The sequence below is a fragment of the Pseudophryne corroboree genome, chromosome 4 (assembly GCF_028390025.1).
Source record: "Pseudophryne corroboree isolate aPseCor3 chromosome 4, aPseCor3.hap2, whole genome shotgun sequence".
In the NCBI taxonomy this organism is placed as follows: domain Eukaryota; kingdom Metazoa; phylum Chordata; class Amphibia; order Anura; family Myobatrachidae; genus Pseudophryne; species Pseudophryne corroboree.
The window spans coordinates 502104287-502121017 of NC_086447.1; the positions used below are offsets into that span (position 1 = coordinate 502104287).

General features: G+C 46.1%; 1 protein-coding gene across 1 annotated transcript in view; it reads right to left on the reverse strand.

Annotated features, from left to right (window-relative positions):
- Positions 1 to 16731, reverse strand: part of FRK (fyn related Src family tyrosine kinase) — a 164839-nt gene that overhangs the window by 13660 nt on the left and 134448 nt on the right. Inside the window, exon 6 of the mRNA XM_063917164.1 lies at positions 1774 to 1955. Within this exon, the coding sequence (XP_063773234.1) occupies positions 1774 to 1955 (182 nt within the window). The remainder of the gene's footprint in view (positions 1 to 1773; positions 1956 to 16731) is intronic.

Here is a 16731-nt window from a genome sequence, read left to right on the forward strand (position 1 = left end):
TGAAGAGCGGGAAGAACCACTTCAAATGTAAGTCAGCCCCTCTCCCTCCCTCCCCCCCCCCCACACCACCTGCCGTACTATGTAAAATGGGGACACCTGTCTGCCGGAATGTGTAAAATGGGGACACCTGTCTGCCGGAATGTGTAAAATGGGGACAAGTGCCTGCCGTAATATGTAAAATGGGGACTCTTGCCTGCCAGAATGTGTAAAATGGGGACGCAATCTGCCGTAATGTGTAAAATGGGGACACTTTCCTGCCACAATGTGTAAAATGGGGGTACGTGCCTGCCGTACTGTGTAAAATGGGGGCACGTGCTTGCCGCAATGTGTAAAATGGAAACTCTTGACTGTTGTACTGTGTAAAATGGGGACACTTGTCTGCCGCAATGTGTAAAATGGGGACACTTTTCTGCCGCAATGTGTAAAATGGGGGCACGTGCCTGCCGCAATGTGTAAAATGGGGACACTTGCCTGCCGTACTGTGTAAAATGGGGGCACGTGCCTGCCGTACTGTGTAAAATGGGGACACTTGCCTGCCGTACTGTGTAAAATGGGGGCACGTGCCTGCCGCAATGTGTAAAATGGGGACACTTGCCTGTTGTACTGTGTAAAATGGGGGCACGTGCCTGCCGCAATGTGTAAAATGGGGACACTTTCCTGCCGCAATGTGTAAAATGGGGGCACGTGCCTGCCGCAATGTGTAAAATGGGGACACTTGCCTACCGTGTTGTGTAAAATGGGGACACTTGCCTGCCGTGCTGTGTAAAATGGGGACTCTTGCCTGCCATGCTGTGTAAAATGGGGTCGCGTGCCTGCTGTAATGTGTAAAATGAGGACTTTTTTTTTTTTTTTTGTATCCTGTGGTGGCCGTGATGATGAGATCAGATGAGGCCACGCCCATCTTAACAAAGCCACGCCCATCTTAACTAGGACACGCCCCCTTGCCGGGAGCGCGCGCCTTTTCCTCTTTATATCTATAGGGGGCGCATTTTTTCTTATGTGAATGGGAGGGGGGGGCGCATTTTTAGATCTCGCACTGGGAGCCAAATTGGCTAGAAACGGCCCTGTCAGCAGCCATGCACATATTTTAGCTGTGCTCTGCATACAGTATATACCTTTCTTTATCTTATATATGATCATGTTACCTTTCCCTTAAAAAGCCCATAAATACAGAAAAAATAAAGAAATATGGTGTATAATAATTGTACCAGAAGAAACCAAATACCAACATAGAGCAGAATATTAATCCATAACTCTAAACACTCTCAAGCATACAAATTCACCCTATATCTTGCCTGTACTCGCATATCTACCTACATTCATACTACAATATGAGCACTGAGGCAGCAATGTTTTATGTTCTTTTATGTCGTCACTCTAGTTCGCATACAGCATTTATGAAAATACCTAGGGACATGGGTGTAACACTAGAATAGTCTGCATGGATTAGCGATCCACTCCAGGGGCCGCTGTTCTGTTCTTCTGATTATACATAGTGCTGGCATTCCCGTAGTCAGGCACCATTTTGACTTTCAGTTACAGAAATGAAAGCCAGCACCACATATGCTCAGAAGAGCAGAGAGGGACCTTTGGAATGAACAGACCAGCATTGCTGGCTCATTCTCACTGCCAGGCCCCATAGCCGCTGCAGGGGCTGCTCTGGAAGTACTTCTACCACTGCTTGCATATGCATAGCTTGTTTCCTGTAGTATGCTAGTGTATGCCTCTAAAATATCAGTTCTGTACTTCAAGTCACATTTGTCAGATCTGTACCTCAAAAACTCTTGCAAGTCCAAAATCCGCTACTTTGTAAACACTGTTTTCACCAACAAGTACATTCCTGGCTGCTAAATCTCTGTGGATGAAGTTTTGTGTTTCCAGGTATGCCATTCCTGAAGCCACTTGAGCACCCATGTCCACCTGCTGGGGCACTTTGATTGATTCCCCGTTATCATCTGTAAAAACAGCAATGCATTACTAAAGTGTTGTACAGTATATAACAAAAACATTTTTATAACATTATTAATATTAAAGCACATTTGTCACCTGTGCGACATTTTATTAAAATTTTTTGGGGGGGCTGTGTCATCTTCCTAAGACTTAACAAACATTTATAAAAAGACTATTAGTTGGGATGCTTACCAATTAAGCACACATCCTTTCCTCAAAAAGCAACATTTCACTGAAGAAAACATTGTCATTTACTATAACAAGTGGTCAAAATGGGTCAGTATGTGGTGGTATGCCATATCATGATTAATAATCAACCAAGAAAAATGTACAGTATAAGAAAAAGAACTCTTATGTCACGTGAATATGGTAGTGATATTACCTAGTGTGTTCAAAAGAGAACTTCGATGGCTGGAATTTAGAGTATTGGGGGTCATTCCGAGTTGTTCGCTCGCTGCCGATTTTCGCAGTGCAGCGACCAAGTGAAAAAACTGCAAAAATGCGCATGCGCATGGTACGCAGCATGCATGTGCTAAGTACTTTAACACAAAATTTTGTAGATTTACACAAGCCCGAACGACGTTTTTTCAACGCTCCAGTGATCGTAGTGTGATTGACAGGAAGTGGGTGTTTCTGGGCGGAAACTGGCCATTTTCAGGGAGTGTGCTAAAAAACGCAGGCGTGCCAGGTAAAAACGCAGGAGTGGCTGGAGAAACGGGGGAGTGGCTGGTCGACCGCAGGGCGTGTTTGTGACGACAAACCAGGAACTAAACGGACTGAGGTGATCGCAGTCTAGGAGTAGGTCTGGAGCTACTCAGAAACTGCAGGGAATTATTTAGTAGCAGTTCTGCTAATCTTTCGGTCGAACTTCTGCTAAGCTAAGATACACTCCCAGAGGGCGGCGGCCTAGCGTTTGCAATGCTGCTAAAAGCAGCTAGCGAGCGAACAACTCGGAATGACCACCCTTGTACAGTACAGTATTATATACGTAATATGTAATGTTGCGCATATTGGGGGTAATTCAGAGTTGATCGCAGCAGCAAATGTGTTAGCAGTTGGGCAAAACCATGTGCACTGTATGGGAGGCAGATGTAACATGTGCAGAGAGAGTTAGATTTGGGTGGGTTATTTTGTTTCTGTGCAGGGTAAATACTGGCTGCTTTATTTTTACACTGCAATTTAGATTTCAGTTTGAACACACTCCACCCAAATCTAACTCTCTCTGCACATGTTATATCTGCCCCACCCCCCTTCCCCTGCAGTGCACATGGTTTTGCCCAACTGCTAACAAATTTGCTGCTGCGATCAACTCTGAATTAGGCCCATTATTAGCAGGTTATTATTATTACTGAGCAGAATGGTATCAATAAGTTAATTAGCAGAGAGCAAGAAACACAGTCAATACTATCCAAGGACACATACAAGCAAAACAGCAGCAGAGGATCAGGCAGAAATATAGTCTAATACAGGTCTGAAGGTTTAGTGTACATACAGCCAAAGCCGTATCAATACTGGGAAGACTAATCGGGAAAATACACAGCCAGGATGATACACAGAGGGATCAGTACTAAATGCCGCCGGTCGGAATCCCGGCGGTCGAAATACCGACGCCGGAATCCCGACCACACAATCCCGACAGGGGTGGTGAGCGGAACGCAGCCCCTTGCGGGCTCGCTTCTCTCGCCACGCTGCGGGCACGGTGCCTCGCTACGCTCGGCACACTATTATATTCTCCCTCTATGGGTGTCGTGGACACCCACGGAGGGAGAATATGTCGGGATTGTGGCGGTCGGGATTCCGGCGTCGGTATTTCGACCGCCGGGATTCCGGCCGGCGGCATCTTGACCGCATCCCTACACAGAGAGTCACTGAAACAAGTTAGCACAGTTGTCAGCAATGAGCTAGATTGAGCAATCACCTAGCACTGATTGCTAGTTACAGACATAGTTATAATGGGTGCTGTGAACACGGGCCCACCGGGGATCCACGTCCTGCACAAATTAATTTAAATACTTACCGTCCGGCATCCCACGGCACAGCAGCAGCGCTGCAGAAATCACTGGGAAAATGTTGCAGCGTCATTTTCCCAGTGATTTGCCCATGTGCTCTAGGCCTGGGACAGCGATAGGGTTCCCTAGGGACCCTGGTGCCCAGAGCTAGTGCTGCTGACTAGAGAGTAGGGGACCCAGACGGATCCTGCGCACGGGCCTCCTCCTCTCTTGAAATGCCCATGTTCCTGACATGTCGTAAATGACACATAGTACACATATAAAGATTACACATATAAGTCTTAACCACAAATAAATCCTATGAAGTTAGGATCATATTATATACGTAGCCCAGAGTTCAGGTTGCTACTTCATGCTATAAAACATTGAGCACAATGGAGTTGGATTTTACAAGTTATGTTATTCAGAGTGGTTAATACACATAAAAAAACTTAAGAAAGGGATGAAAGGAAGCAGATATAATAATAGAGCTCCCATCTGTGTTCAGGCAGGACTTTTTGGAACTACTTACTAATCTAAGCAGCTATTCTTAATATCAGCAGTTGACTATTGAGACCATTCATTTTATTATTATTTTTTGAAAATGCGAGGTGCATGCCATCCTTCATTCAAGTGCATAAATATTAACATAGGTTTCTACATACAAGCCCAAAAGGTTAAGGGTCATAATATTCTTCAGGCCCCTATGGCTGCATGAGGTAAGTATGGGAGCTGGAGGTGGGACCGGTGGCATTGCTGGTCCCTGGGGGAGGGTCAGAGCGAAATGTTAGTGAGCGGGAGAGCTGGAGGTTGGGACTGAGAAGAGCAGGGTGTGGGGATGGAGGGACGGTACAAGTAGCAGTGAGAGCCAGGGGTGGGGCTGGGCAGTTGGGGGAGGGATGGAGCAGGTGGGGGCAGACTGAGGTTGCCCCACATACTGCATGCTGGCTTCCTTTATTATTTTATATTTAAAAGGCAGTAGAATTCCATGTAAAGTGTGCACTTTAGTACCTTGTAATTCTAGGTTAATCATAGCATCCTGGAATTCTGAATTAATCATTAGTACCATATGCTGATGTGTAAAAGTCCTTATAAAAACCCTTAAGACCAATAAACAACATTCTGCTTACAAAATTCTGCATTATGTCAATTGTCCATTGTAATAATGTGATTCAGAGATAAGAGCTAAACTTAAATCTTTTCCCTAACTGTCCTGTGTGGAGTCCAGCATCACGAGTCAATGCCCTGCGTGCTTCCGCAGAGCCCTTATCCAAAGTAAGCACTCAGGACAAACCTGCAACAGTGACCAGAAAATAGGTGCTGCAGCAGCTATACTAAGCACCCACAAGTAAGCAGTTATAGGTACCAGCAGAGTATTAAATTAAGTATGTGTGCACTCCGAAAAAATAGGCGTGGCCACGCACCAGAAGGGGCATGTCACATACCAGAAGGGGCGTGGCCACTGAAAATGAGGCGTGCCAACATGACTATAACCTACCCCCTGCGTCGTCTCTCTGCATACTATTACCTCCCCCTTGTGTCGTCTCTCAGCACACTATCACCTCCCCCTTGTGTCGTCTCTCAGCACACTATCACCTCCCCCTTGTGTCGTCTCTCAGCACACTATCACCTCCCCCGTGTGTCGTCTCTCAGCACACTATTACCTCCCCCTTGTGTCGCTCTCAGCACACTATCAAGTCCCCCTTGTGTCAACTCTCAGCACACTATTACCTCCCCCTTGTGTCGTCTCTCAGCACACTATCACCTCCCCCTTGTGTCGTCTCTCAGCACACTATCACCTCCCCCTTGTGTCGTCTCTCAGCACACTATCACCTCCCCCGTGTGTCGTCTCTCAGCACACTATCACCTCCCCCTTGTGTCGTCTCTCAGCACACTATCACCTCCCCCTTGTGTCGTCTCTCAGCACACTATCACCTCCCCCTTGTGTCGTCTCTCAGCACACCATCACCTCCCCCTTGTGTCGCTCTCAGCACACTATCAAGTCCCCCTTGTGTCGTCTCTCAGCACACTATCACCTCCTCCTTGTGTCGTTTCTCAGCACACTATCACCTCCCCCTTGTGTCGTCTCTCAGCACACCATCACCTCCCCCTTGTGTCGTCTCTCAGCACACTATCACCTCCCCCTTGTGTCGTCTCTCAGCACACTATCACCTCCCCCGTGTGTCGTCTCTCAGCACACTATTACCTCCCCCTTGTGTCGCTCTCAGCACACTATCAAGTCCCCCTTGTGTCGTCTCTCAGCACACTATTACCTCCCCCTTGTGTCGTCTCTCAGCACACTATCACCTCCCCCTTGTGTCGTCTCTCAGCACACTATCACCTCCCCCTTGTGTCGTCTCTCAGCACACCATCACCTCCCCCTTGTGTCGTCTCTCAGCACACTATCACCTCCCCCTTGTGTCGTCTCTCAGCACACTATCACCTCCCCCTTGTGTCGTCTCTCAGCACACTATCACCTCCCCCTTGTGTCGTCTCTCAGCACACTATCACCTCCCCCTTGTGTCGTCTCTCAGCACACCATCACCTCCCCCTTGTGTCGCTCTCAGCACACTATCAAGTCCCCCTTGTGTCGTCTCTCAGCACACTATCACCTCCCCCTTGTGTCGTCTCTCAGCACACCATCACCTACCCCTTGTGTCTTCTCTCAGCACACCATCACCTCCCCCTTGTGTCGTCTCCCAGCACACTATCACCTCCCCCTTGTGTCGTCTCTCAGCACACTATCACCTCCCCCTTGTGTCGTCTCTCAGCACACCATCACCTCCCCCTTGTGTCGTCTCTCAGCACACTATCACCTCCCCCTTGTGTCGTCTATCAGCACACTATCACCTCCCCCTTGGGTCGTCTCTTAGCACACTATAACCACCCTCTTGTGTCATCTCTGAGCTCACTATCACCTCCCCCTTCTGTCATCTCTCAGCACACTATCACCTCCCCCTTGTGTCGTCTCTCAGCACACCATCACCTACCCCTTGTGTCGTCTCTCAGCACACCATCACCTCCCTCTTGTGTCATCTCCCAGCACACTATCACCTCCCCCTTGTGTCGTCTCTCAGCACACTATCACCTCCCCCTTGTGTCGTCTCTCAGCACACCATCACCTCCCCCTTGTGTCGTCTCTCAGCACACTATCACCTCCCCCTTGTGTCGTCTATCAGCACACTATCACCTCCCCCTTGGGTCGTCTCTTAGCACACTATCACCTCCCTCTTGTGTCATCTCTCAGCTCACTATCACCTCCCCCTTCTGTCATCTCTCTGCACACTATCACTTACCCCTTGTGTCGTCTCTCAGCACACCTTCATTCAATTTTTGCACATTACAGCAGCAGAGTCCCCTTTTTACACAATACACACAGTGCCAGATACACATTACCCCACAGTGCAGATACACATTGCCTCACAGTGCCAGATACACATTACCCCCCAGTGCCAGATACATTTTACCCCACAGTGCCAGATACATATTACCATAGTGCCAGATACACATTGCTCCACAGTGTCAGATACATATTACCCCAGTGCCAGATACACATTGCCCCACAGGGCCAGATACATATTACCCCACAGTGCCAGATGTATATTACCCCACAGTGCCAGATGCATATTACCCCACAGTGCCAGATACATATATGCCCCCACAGTGCCAGATACATATATGCCCACAGTGCCAGATACATATTGCCCCCAGTGCCAGATACATATTACCCCACAGTGCCAGATACATATTACCCCACAGTGCCAGATACATATATGCCCCCACAGTGCCAGATGCATATTACCCCACAGTGCCAGATACATATTACCCCACAGTGCCAGATACATATTGCCCCCCAGTGCCAGATACATATTACCCCACAGTGCCAGATACATATATGCCCCCACAGTGCCAGATACAAATTACCCCCAGTGCCAAATACATATTACCCCAAAGTGCCAGATATATATTACCCCACAGTGCCAGATACACATTGCCCCACAGTGCCAGCTACATATTAACCCACTGTGCCAGATACACATTGCCCCACAGAGATACACATTGCCCCACATTGCCAGGTACACATTGCCCCACATTGCCAGATACACATTGCCAGATACACATTGCCAGTTACACATTGCCCCACAGAGATACACATTAACGCCGCCCGCCCCCCCCCCCCATGCTGTCCCCCCCACTCAGCGCTGGTGCTGCCCACTGCTATCTGCTATGTGAGGGGAGGAGAGCGCAGCGCCTCTCCTGTCCCTCAATGCACCATGAAGTCAGGTCTCCGGCTGCCGGCCGCGGGTATCTTGCCACTGGTTTGTTAGCCAATCAGAGCTTGCGGACCGGCAGCCAATCAGGAGCCGGTCCACGAGCTCCGATTGGCTAACAAACCAAACCAAGGAGTCTCGCCCCGCCGCCGCCGGAGACCAGACACTGAGCACATTGAGGGGCAGGAGAGGTGCTGCACTCTCCTCCCCTCACACAGCAGTGGGATGGGGGACAGCCCGAGGGCAGAGCAACAGTAGCAGGGGCAAATGGGCATGATGCCCTGGCTGCCGCCAGTGCCCCCCTCTGTTGGGCCTGCCAAGGCACCCAGAGCATGTGCCCTGCTTGACCCCACTTAGTTACGCCTCTGGGTACCAGTGATGGAGCTTGGTGGTGACAGAAACTACTGTCCTTTCTTACAATGGTGCACAAATTGTACTAAAAGTCAGGATGGTCAGTAACAGCATGTTACTGATGGTAAACTGAACTGCAAATTAATAAAAGCACATATAACTGTTAAGAGAAAAGAAAGCCTATCTTATCACACCTCCCTTTTGTTGCAGGATTAAGGGATACTTTAACTCTGGGGGCTAGATGCATCATCGCTTGGAAGGTGATAAAATGGAGAGTGAAAAAGTACCAGCCAATCAGGTCCTAAGTACCATGTCACAGGCTGTGTTTGAAAAATGGCAGTTAGGAGCTGATTGGCTGGTACTTTTTCACTCCCCATTTTATCACTTTCCAGGCGATGATGCATCTGGCCTTTTGTCTGAAAAGTCTTTCCCCATTGCCCAGATCCATGGTTCTCATTATGGGATAGATTGCAAAAAGTGTTATGGCATTGTAGCTTAAAAACAGCCAACTTATCGAAGATCTTTGTGGACAGTGCCCAAGATTGTCCACAGCACCACCTTATACAAAATAAAGACAAATGAAAAATATGAAGGTGATGCAATTGTAAGGACAATTAAATCAATGTAATCACTCTTCAGCTGGAACATATAAAATGTTCTTGCCAAGCCAGAAAAATCACATGCCATACTCATACACTGTGGGGGTCACCAAAGTCACAGTCAGCACTATATGTTACCTTGTCTCAGTGTACATTTAAAGTCCATGCCACTTACTTTGGTAAGTTTGCCAGTTGTTATGGCTCTCAGGTGTTTGGAGACATTTGGCTTGATTCTGAGTTAGGAGTAAAGCAAAACGAGCAAGTAGCTAGGCATCTTGGCAAAACCATGTTGCAATACAGGTGGAGCAATATTAAAATGTGCACAGAGATTTAGATCTGAAAGAGACATGTACAAACTCAAATCTAAATTGCTGTGTAAACATGCTTTTCCTCTGAAGAAGCTGCCAAATCCAAAAGGATAGAGAAACCAGTAAGGACTGTGGTATATCCGTTCCCAGTTGTCAGCACTGCGACATACTCATACTTTGTTGCCTGAGGTCACTGGAAGTCTGCCTTGATTAACCATCTCTATTCATACTGGAAAGCCACATTCTCACTCTCCCTAACTCTGAGGACTGACTTCTGAACACTGCAAGCCAGATCCTAGCCGGGATGAGTCATCTATTGCAGCATGCTGAGTGCAGGCATCTGGCTGTCGCAAATCATCTTCCGTGCACATCAGATGGTGAGACACTGTTGCTAACTGGGGGACATCGAGCATAACGTTGGCTTGTCTATGATATTCAACAAGCATCAGCTGTTCCATACATTGCCATTCATTACTGGGAACCTATGTTTGCTCTAAACAAATAGCTAAGACTCCTTTATGTGATTTCAACTTTTTAAAAGTTACTAAATTGTTACAGATTTGATACTTATTTTGGAGTGAGACACTGTTACCCATATGTTGGAGGAAACAGAAGTCCTTTTGAATATCTAGAGCTGCGTTTTTTTGCACTTTTTTATATTCTTTAAAAAGGTCTTGCTTTTAAATATTGTATATGTTGAGTGTATTTTTATTTATTTATTTATTTATTAGCAGTTTCTTATATAGCGCAGCATATTCCGTTGCGCTTTACAATTAGAACAACAGTTATAGAACAAAACTGGGCAAAGACAGACAGACAGAGGTAGGAAGGCCCTGCTCGCAAGCTTACAATCTATAGGGAAATAGGCATTGATACACAAGGATAGATGCTACCTATTGCATAATGGTCCACCAGATTGCTAGGTTCTTAATGGGTTGTATGATATGATCACCCAGCAATGTTGGAAGACAAAATGTGAGGTTATGTGGACTGTACAGAGGGGATGTAACTGGATAGGGAAGCATTGGAGGTTATGTGTGTGGGTCTGAAATTTGGTAGGCTTGTCTGAAGAGATGAGTTTTCAGGGAACGTTTAAAGGTTTGGAGACTAGAGGAGAGTCTTATTGTGCATGGGAGTGCAATCCACAGAGTGGGTGAAGCCCGGGTAAAGTCCTGTAATTTTGAGTGGGAACAGGTAATACATCTGGATGAGAGACGCAGATCTTGTGCAGAGCAGAGAGGTCTGGTAGGGAGATATTTTGAGATGAGTGAGGAGATGTATGATGGTGCAGTTTGGTTAATAGCCTTGTATGTAAGTAAAAGTATTTTATATTTGACACGGTAGAATACTGGTAACCAATGGAGGGACTGACAGAGCGGATCAGCAGATGAAGAACGTCTCGCGAGGAAGATTAGCCTCGCAGCTGCATTTAAAATGGATTGAAGTGGTGAGAGCCTATGTTTTGGGAAGACCAGTAAGGAGACTATTACAATAATCAATGCGGGAGATGATGAGTGCATGGATTAGAGTTTTTGCAGTGTCTTGTGTAAGATAAGGGCGTATGTTTTTAAGGTGCATGTAACATGATTTAGAGACAGATTGAATGTGTGAAACAAGGGACAGTTCAGAGTCAAGGGTGACACCTAGGCAACGAGCTTGTGGGGTAGGGTGGATAGTTGCATTGTCAACAGTTATGGAGATATCAGGTTGGTAACTACTCTTAGCTGGTGGGAAAATAATGAATTCTGTTTTGGAAATGTTGAGTTTGAGGTGGCGAGATGACATCCAAGATGAAATGGCAGACAGGCATCCAGTGACACGAGCCAATACAGATGGTGACAAATCTGGGGAGGATAGGTAGATTTGAGTATCATCAGCGTACAAATGATACTGAAATCCTAAGGAGCTGATTAGTTTACCAAGAGAGGAGGTATAGATTGAGAAAAGCAGAGGACCTAAGACTGAGCCTTGCGGTACTCCAACTGATAGAGGTAGAGAAGAGGAGGTAGAATCAGAGAAGTGAACACTGAAAGAGCGATTAGATAGGTAGGATGAGAACCAAATAAGGGCTGTGTCCTGAAGACCTAGGGATTGTAGTGTTTGTATGAGAAGAGAGTGGTCAACAGTGTCAAAAGCAGCAGAGAGATCTAGAAGAATAAGTAGTGTGTAATGGCCTTTTGATCTAGCAGTGACTAGATCATTCACTACTTTGGCCAGTGCCGTCTCTGTGGAGTGTTGGGCACGAAAGCCTGACTGAAGTGGGTCCAATAAGTTGTGGTAGTTAAGAAGTGTGTAAGGCGAGTGTAGGCAAGTCTCTCAAGTAGCTTGGAGGGACTGGGTAGCTGAGAAATGGGACGGTAGTTAGAGAGTGTGTTTGGGTCAGAGTTGTGTTTTTTTAGAATGGGAGTAATCACTGCATGTTTAAACAGAGAGGGAAAGATATCAGTAGAGAGAGAGAGATTACAGATTTTAGTTAAGGTTGGGATAAGCACAGGAGACAAAGTTTTACTGACCTGTTGGGGTATAGGATCAAGAGGAGAGGTAGTGGAGTAGGAGGGTGAAAAGAGTGCTGATACTTCATCTTCACTTGTGGGATCAAATGAAGAGAAAGTGCCAGAGGGTTCAGGTAGGGAGTTGAGCAGGTCACTGGCTGAGTTAGAGCATACCATTTCATCTCGGATTTTATCAATCTTATCCTTGAAGTAGGAAGCAAGTTCTTGAGCACGGATAGTAGCTAGTGGGGGAGGTGAGGGAGGGCAAAGAAGTGATTTAAATGTATTAAAAAGTCGCTTGGGGTTGCTGGCATGATAAGAGATGAGAGATTGGAAATATGTTTGTTTTGCAGTGTCCAGGGCCTGACGATAGGAGTGGTAGGTAGTCTTATATGTGAGAAAGTCACTTGGATTCTGAGATTTCCGCCACTGACGTTCTACTTTACGTACAGTTTTTGTAGGTGTCTTGTTGATTTAGAGTGCCATGGTTGGCATCTAAGCCTACGTGGAGTGTGATGGGTAGCTGGAGCCACTTCATCAAGGGCACTCTCTAGGGTCTGGTGCAGGTGGGACACAGCAGTGTCAGGTGTGGTAAATGTAGAGATTGGTGAGAGCAGTTGTTGCAGAGAAGTGGAAAGCTGTTGAAAATGTATATTGTTAGTATTTCTGCGGGTTAGAGGAGGCTTGCTTGGTTTTGGTGTCCTAGAATTTAAAGTAATAGAAGAGATTGTGACTGTATGATTGCAGATTAAAAATCTACTTGCACTGAACATTTATGCACTCACTTGTCATACTATTTTTATTACTATTTTAAGTCTCAACAATCCAGATTAATTTGAGAGTTGTACCAAAGAGGTTTAAAGAGATAAGTATCTAGAAATGTATTAACTGTGTGTAATTGTGGCAGCTCTATACTCTTTTCCATGAAAACACTGTAGCAGAGCATTTTGTATACCAATACAGTCACAGTCACACAGAGAATATAGACATACTGCATATCATTTTAATCAGCAGGATTTGCTTGCGTCTTATTACATTACTTTGCACCTAAGATGCATTTTCGTGAAAAAAAAAAAACGATAAAAGAGGATCAACACTATCGAGTCACATGGCACTCACTCGATATGCATAATACGACTTGTAGCACACAGAGCAAAGATGTAGGAGGACACATCTGTATATACGTGTATGTCTCTGTTATTTGAGTTCAACATCAGAAAAAAAAAGGGTAACATTACATTGTTATTTGTGACAACCAATGCAAGGTGATTTTCCAGCAATCCTAGGTCACCACTCTGGGAACATATACTATACATATATTTTGGCTATCTGATTATTTTTATTTTATTGTTTTGTGAAGTCAATATTTGCAACAATGTTCTGGAAAATCTTGTATGCTGCAGTATACTGTATGCAGTGACTGCTAAATGATTTTTATAAAAGAATCATTATTGTTCCTATTTAACATAGTTTTGCTATATTCATATCCTAAGTCTAAATCATCTGAATCAACCTGTTCAAATAAATCTGTCCAGAATCTTAGTGCTACAATCCAAAGCAGGTATACCAAAATATAGCATTTGCACCCTTAGCAATCTTATTTTCTCATACGTCCTAGAGGATGCTGGGGTCCACTTCAGTACCATGGGGTATAGACGGTTCCGCAGGAGCCATGGGCACTTTAAGACTTTTCTAGAGTATGAACTGGATCCTCCCTCTATGCCCCTCCTCCAGACCTCAGTTTAGAAAATGTGCCCAGGCAGACTGTTCACACTCTAGTGGAGCTCTACTGAGTTTCACTAAAAGACTTTATGTTAGGTTTTTTATTTTCAGGGAGACTGCTGGCAACAGTCTCCCTGCTTCGTGGGACTTAGGGGGAAGAAGTAGGAACCAACTTTCTAAAGAGTTTCATGGCTCTGCTTCTGCTGACAGGACACCATTAGCTCCTGAAGGGTACTGAACACTAGCTGCGGCTATGCGCTCACTCCCACAGCATGCCGTCACCCCCCTAACAGAGCCAGAAGTCAGAAGACTGGTGAGTGTATTACCGGAGGTCTGCAGAGAGGGATCTCCGGTCATTGTGACGGCTTAAGGTACCGCGCAGCGAGCGGGAAAGCTGCGCGAACATGCTATCCATAACACAGTGCACAGCAGGGTGCAGGGCGCGGGGGGAGGTGCCCTGGGCAGCATGAAACCTACTCTCACTGGCAAAAGGTGGCATATGATGCTGTGGCACAGTCCTACACCCCCGCCAGTAAAAATATCTAGTTCAATAGCTGAGGAAAAATGCGCCATTGCAGGGGGCGGGGCTTCTTCCTCAGGCAGCCAACACACTGCTCAGCGCCATTTTCTTCCAGCACACAGCAGGGGAACAAATGCTGATCCTCCTCTCCACTTCTAAATCAAGTATTAGGGTGCTAAAAGGAGGGGGAAGTGTATATTGTGGTTCTATAACCTATAATTGACAATATATATAGCGCGGAAAGTCTCTGTGTAAAAAGTACGCGACACAGGGATTTTTTGTCTCTGTGTACAAAATACACGACACAGGGATTTTTTCTTTAGGCGCTAAGTTGTGGACTGGCAATTCCTTTCTGTGTCCCTCTGACAGATTTTACTGTGGGTTTGTCCCCTATATGCCCCGGAGTGTCTGTGGTGTGATTGTGCACGTGTGTGACATGTCTGAGGCAGGGAGCTCTTCCCCTGAGGTAGCCATTTTAGGGACACAGAGTTGTAATGTGGTGGCTCTGCCGACACACCAAGAGCCTGAATGGGTGAAAGAATTACGTGATAGTGTGAATCATATCAGTAAGAGATTGGATAAGTCTGAGTCTCATGCAGAAAACTGTAGAAAATCTGTAGAAGTGATTTTTAATAGTTCTACCTTTTCATCCACAGGGGACCCCTATGGTTCACATAAAAGGTCATTTGCACAAATAGTACAAGCTGATACCGACACGGACTCTGATTCCTGTGTCGACACTAGTGATTCCAGGGGAATAGGTCCAAAGTTAGCAAAAAACATTCAATACATGATTGTTGCTATAAAGGAGGTGTTAGAAGTTACGGAGGCCCCTCCTTTACCACAGGAGAAGGCTTATTTCTGTAAGGAAAAAAAATTAATGTAACTTTTCCTCCATCTCATGAGCTGAACAGTTTCTTTGAGGGAGTTTGGACAAATCCTGAAAAGAAATTTCAGGTTCCCAAAAGAATTCAGGTAGCTTATCCTTTCCCTGCAGAGGACAGGAAAAGGTGGGAGTCACCCCCTGTTTTAGACAGTGCCCTGTCGAGGTTATCAAAAAAGGTGATTCTCCCTGTGCCTGGGACGGCTTCACTAAAGGAGCCGGCAGACCGCAAGTTGGAGACTACGTTGAAATCTATTTATGTGACCAATGGGACATTACTCAGGCCTACCATTGCCTGTGCATGGGTGAGTAATGCTATTGAAAAGTGGTCAGAAAACTTGTCATCAGACATTGACACAATAGATAGAGACGAGATACTCCTAATGTTAGGACATATCAAAGACGTTGCTGCGTATATGCTAGAAGCCATGAAAGATATAGGTCTCTTGGGATCAAGAGCCGCTACCATGGCAATCTAAGCACGGAGGGCGTTGTGGATTCGCCAATGGAATGCTGACGCAGATTCCAAATGAATATGGAGGCTCTCCCGTACAAAGGTGAGGCCTTGTTTGGCTGGATGCTTTAGTTTCTGCGGCTACCGCGGGTAAGTCGACATTCTTGCCTTATGCTTCTGCACCGGCGAAAAAGACACATCACTCTCAGATGAAGGGGAAAAGGAAAAAAATCCACAGTGTCTCCAGGATCACAGGAGCAGAAATCAACCTCTGCTTCTGCCAAATCTTCAGCATGACGCTGGGGCTCCCTTGCAGGAGTCCGCTCAGGTGGGGGCACATCTGAAACTCTTCAGTCACTTCTGGGTTAAATCTGGCCTGGACCCGTGGGTCATACAAATAGTGTCCCAAGAGTACAAACTGGAGTTTCAAGACATTCCCCCATGCCGATTTTTCAAATCGACCTTACCAGCTTCTATCCCGGAACAGGGAAGTGGTAGCAGCAGAATTACAAAAATTGTGTCAGGATCAAGTCATTGTCCTGGTTCCCTTGTTACAACAAGGAGAAGGGTTTTATTCAAGCCTATTTGTAGTTCCGAAGCCGGACGGCTCAGTCAGACTGATTCTAAACCTGAAAAATCTGAATCTCTACCTGCAAAGGTTCAAGTTCAAGATGGAATCTCTGAGGGCAGTGATTTCCAGTCTGGAGGAGGGGGACTTCATGGTGTCAGTGGACATAAAAGATGCCTACTTACATGTTCCCATTTATCCTCCGCATCAAGCTTATCTGAGATTCGCAATACAGAATTGTCATTACCAATTTCAGACGTTGCCATTTGGACTCTCCACGGCACCGAGGGTGTTCACCAAGGTGATGGCGGAGATGATGGTCCTCCTTCGACAGCAAGGAGTCAATATAATTCCTTACCTGGACGATCTCCTGATAAAAGCGAGGTCCAGGGAAAGGTTGGTGCAGAACATTGCACTCTCCCTGACAGTACTTCAACAACACGGTTGGATCATAAATTTTCCAAAGTCACAATTGGATCCGATGACAAGATTGTCTTTTCTGGGGATGATACTGGACACAGAAGTACAGAGGGTATTTCTTCCAGTAGAAAGGGCTCTGGGAATCCAGAGAATGGTCAAACAAATTCTGAAACCAACAAGAGTGTCGATTCATCAATGCATTCGG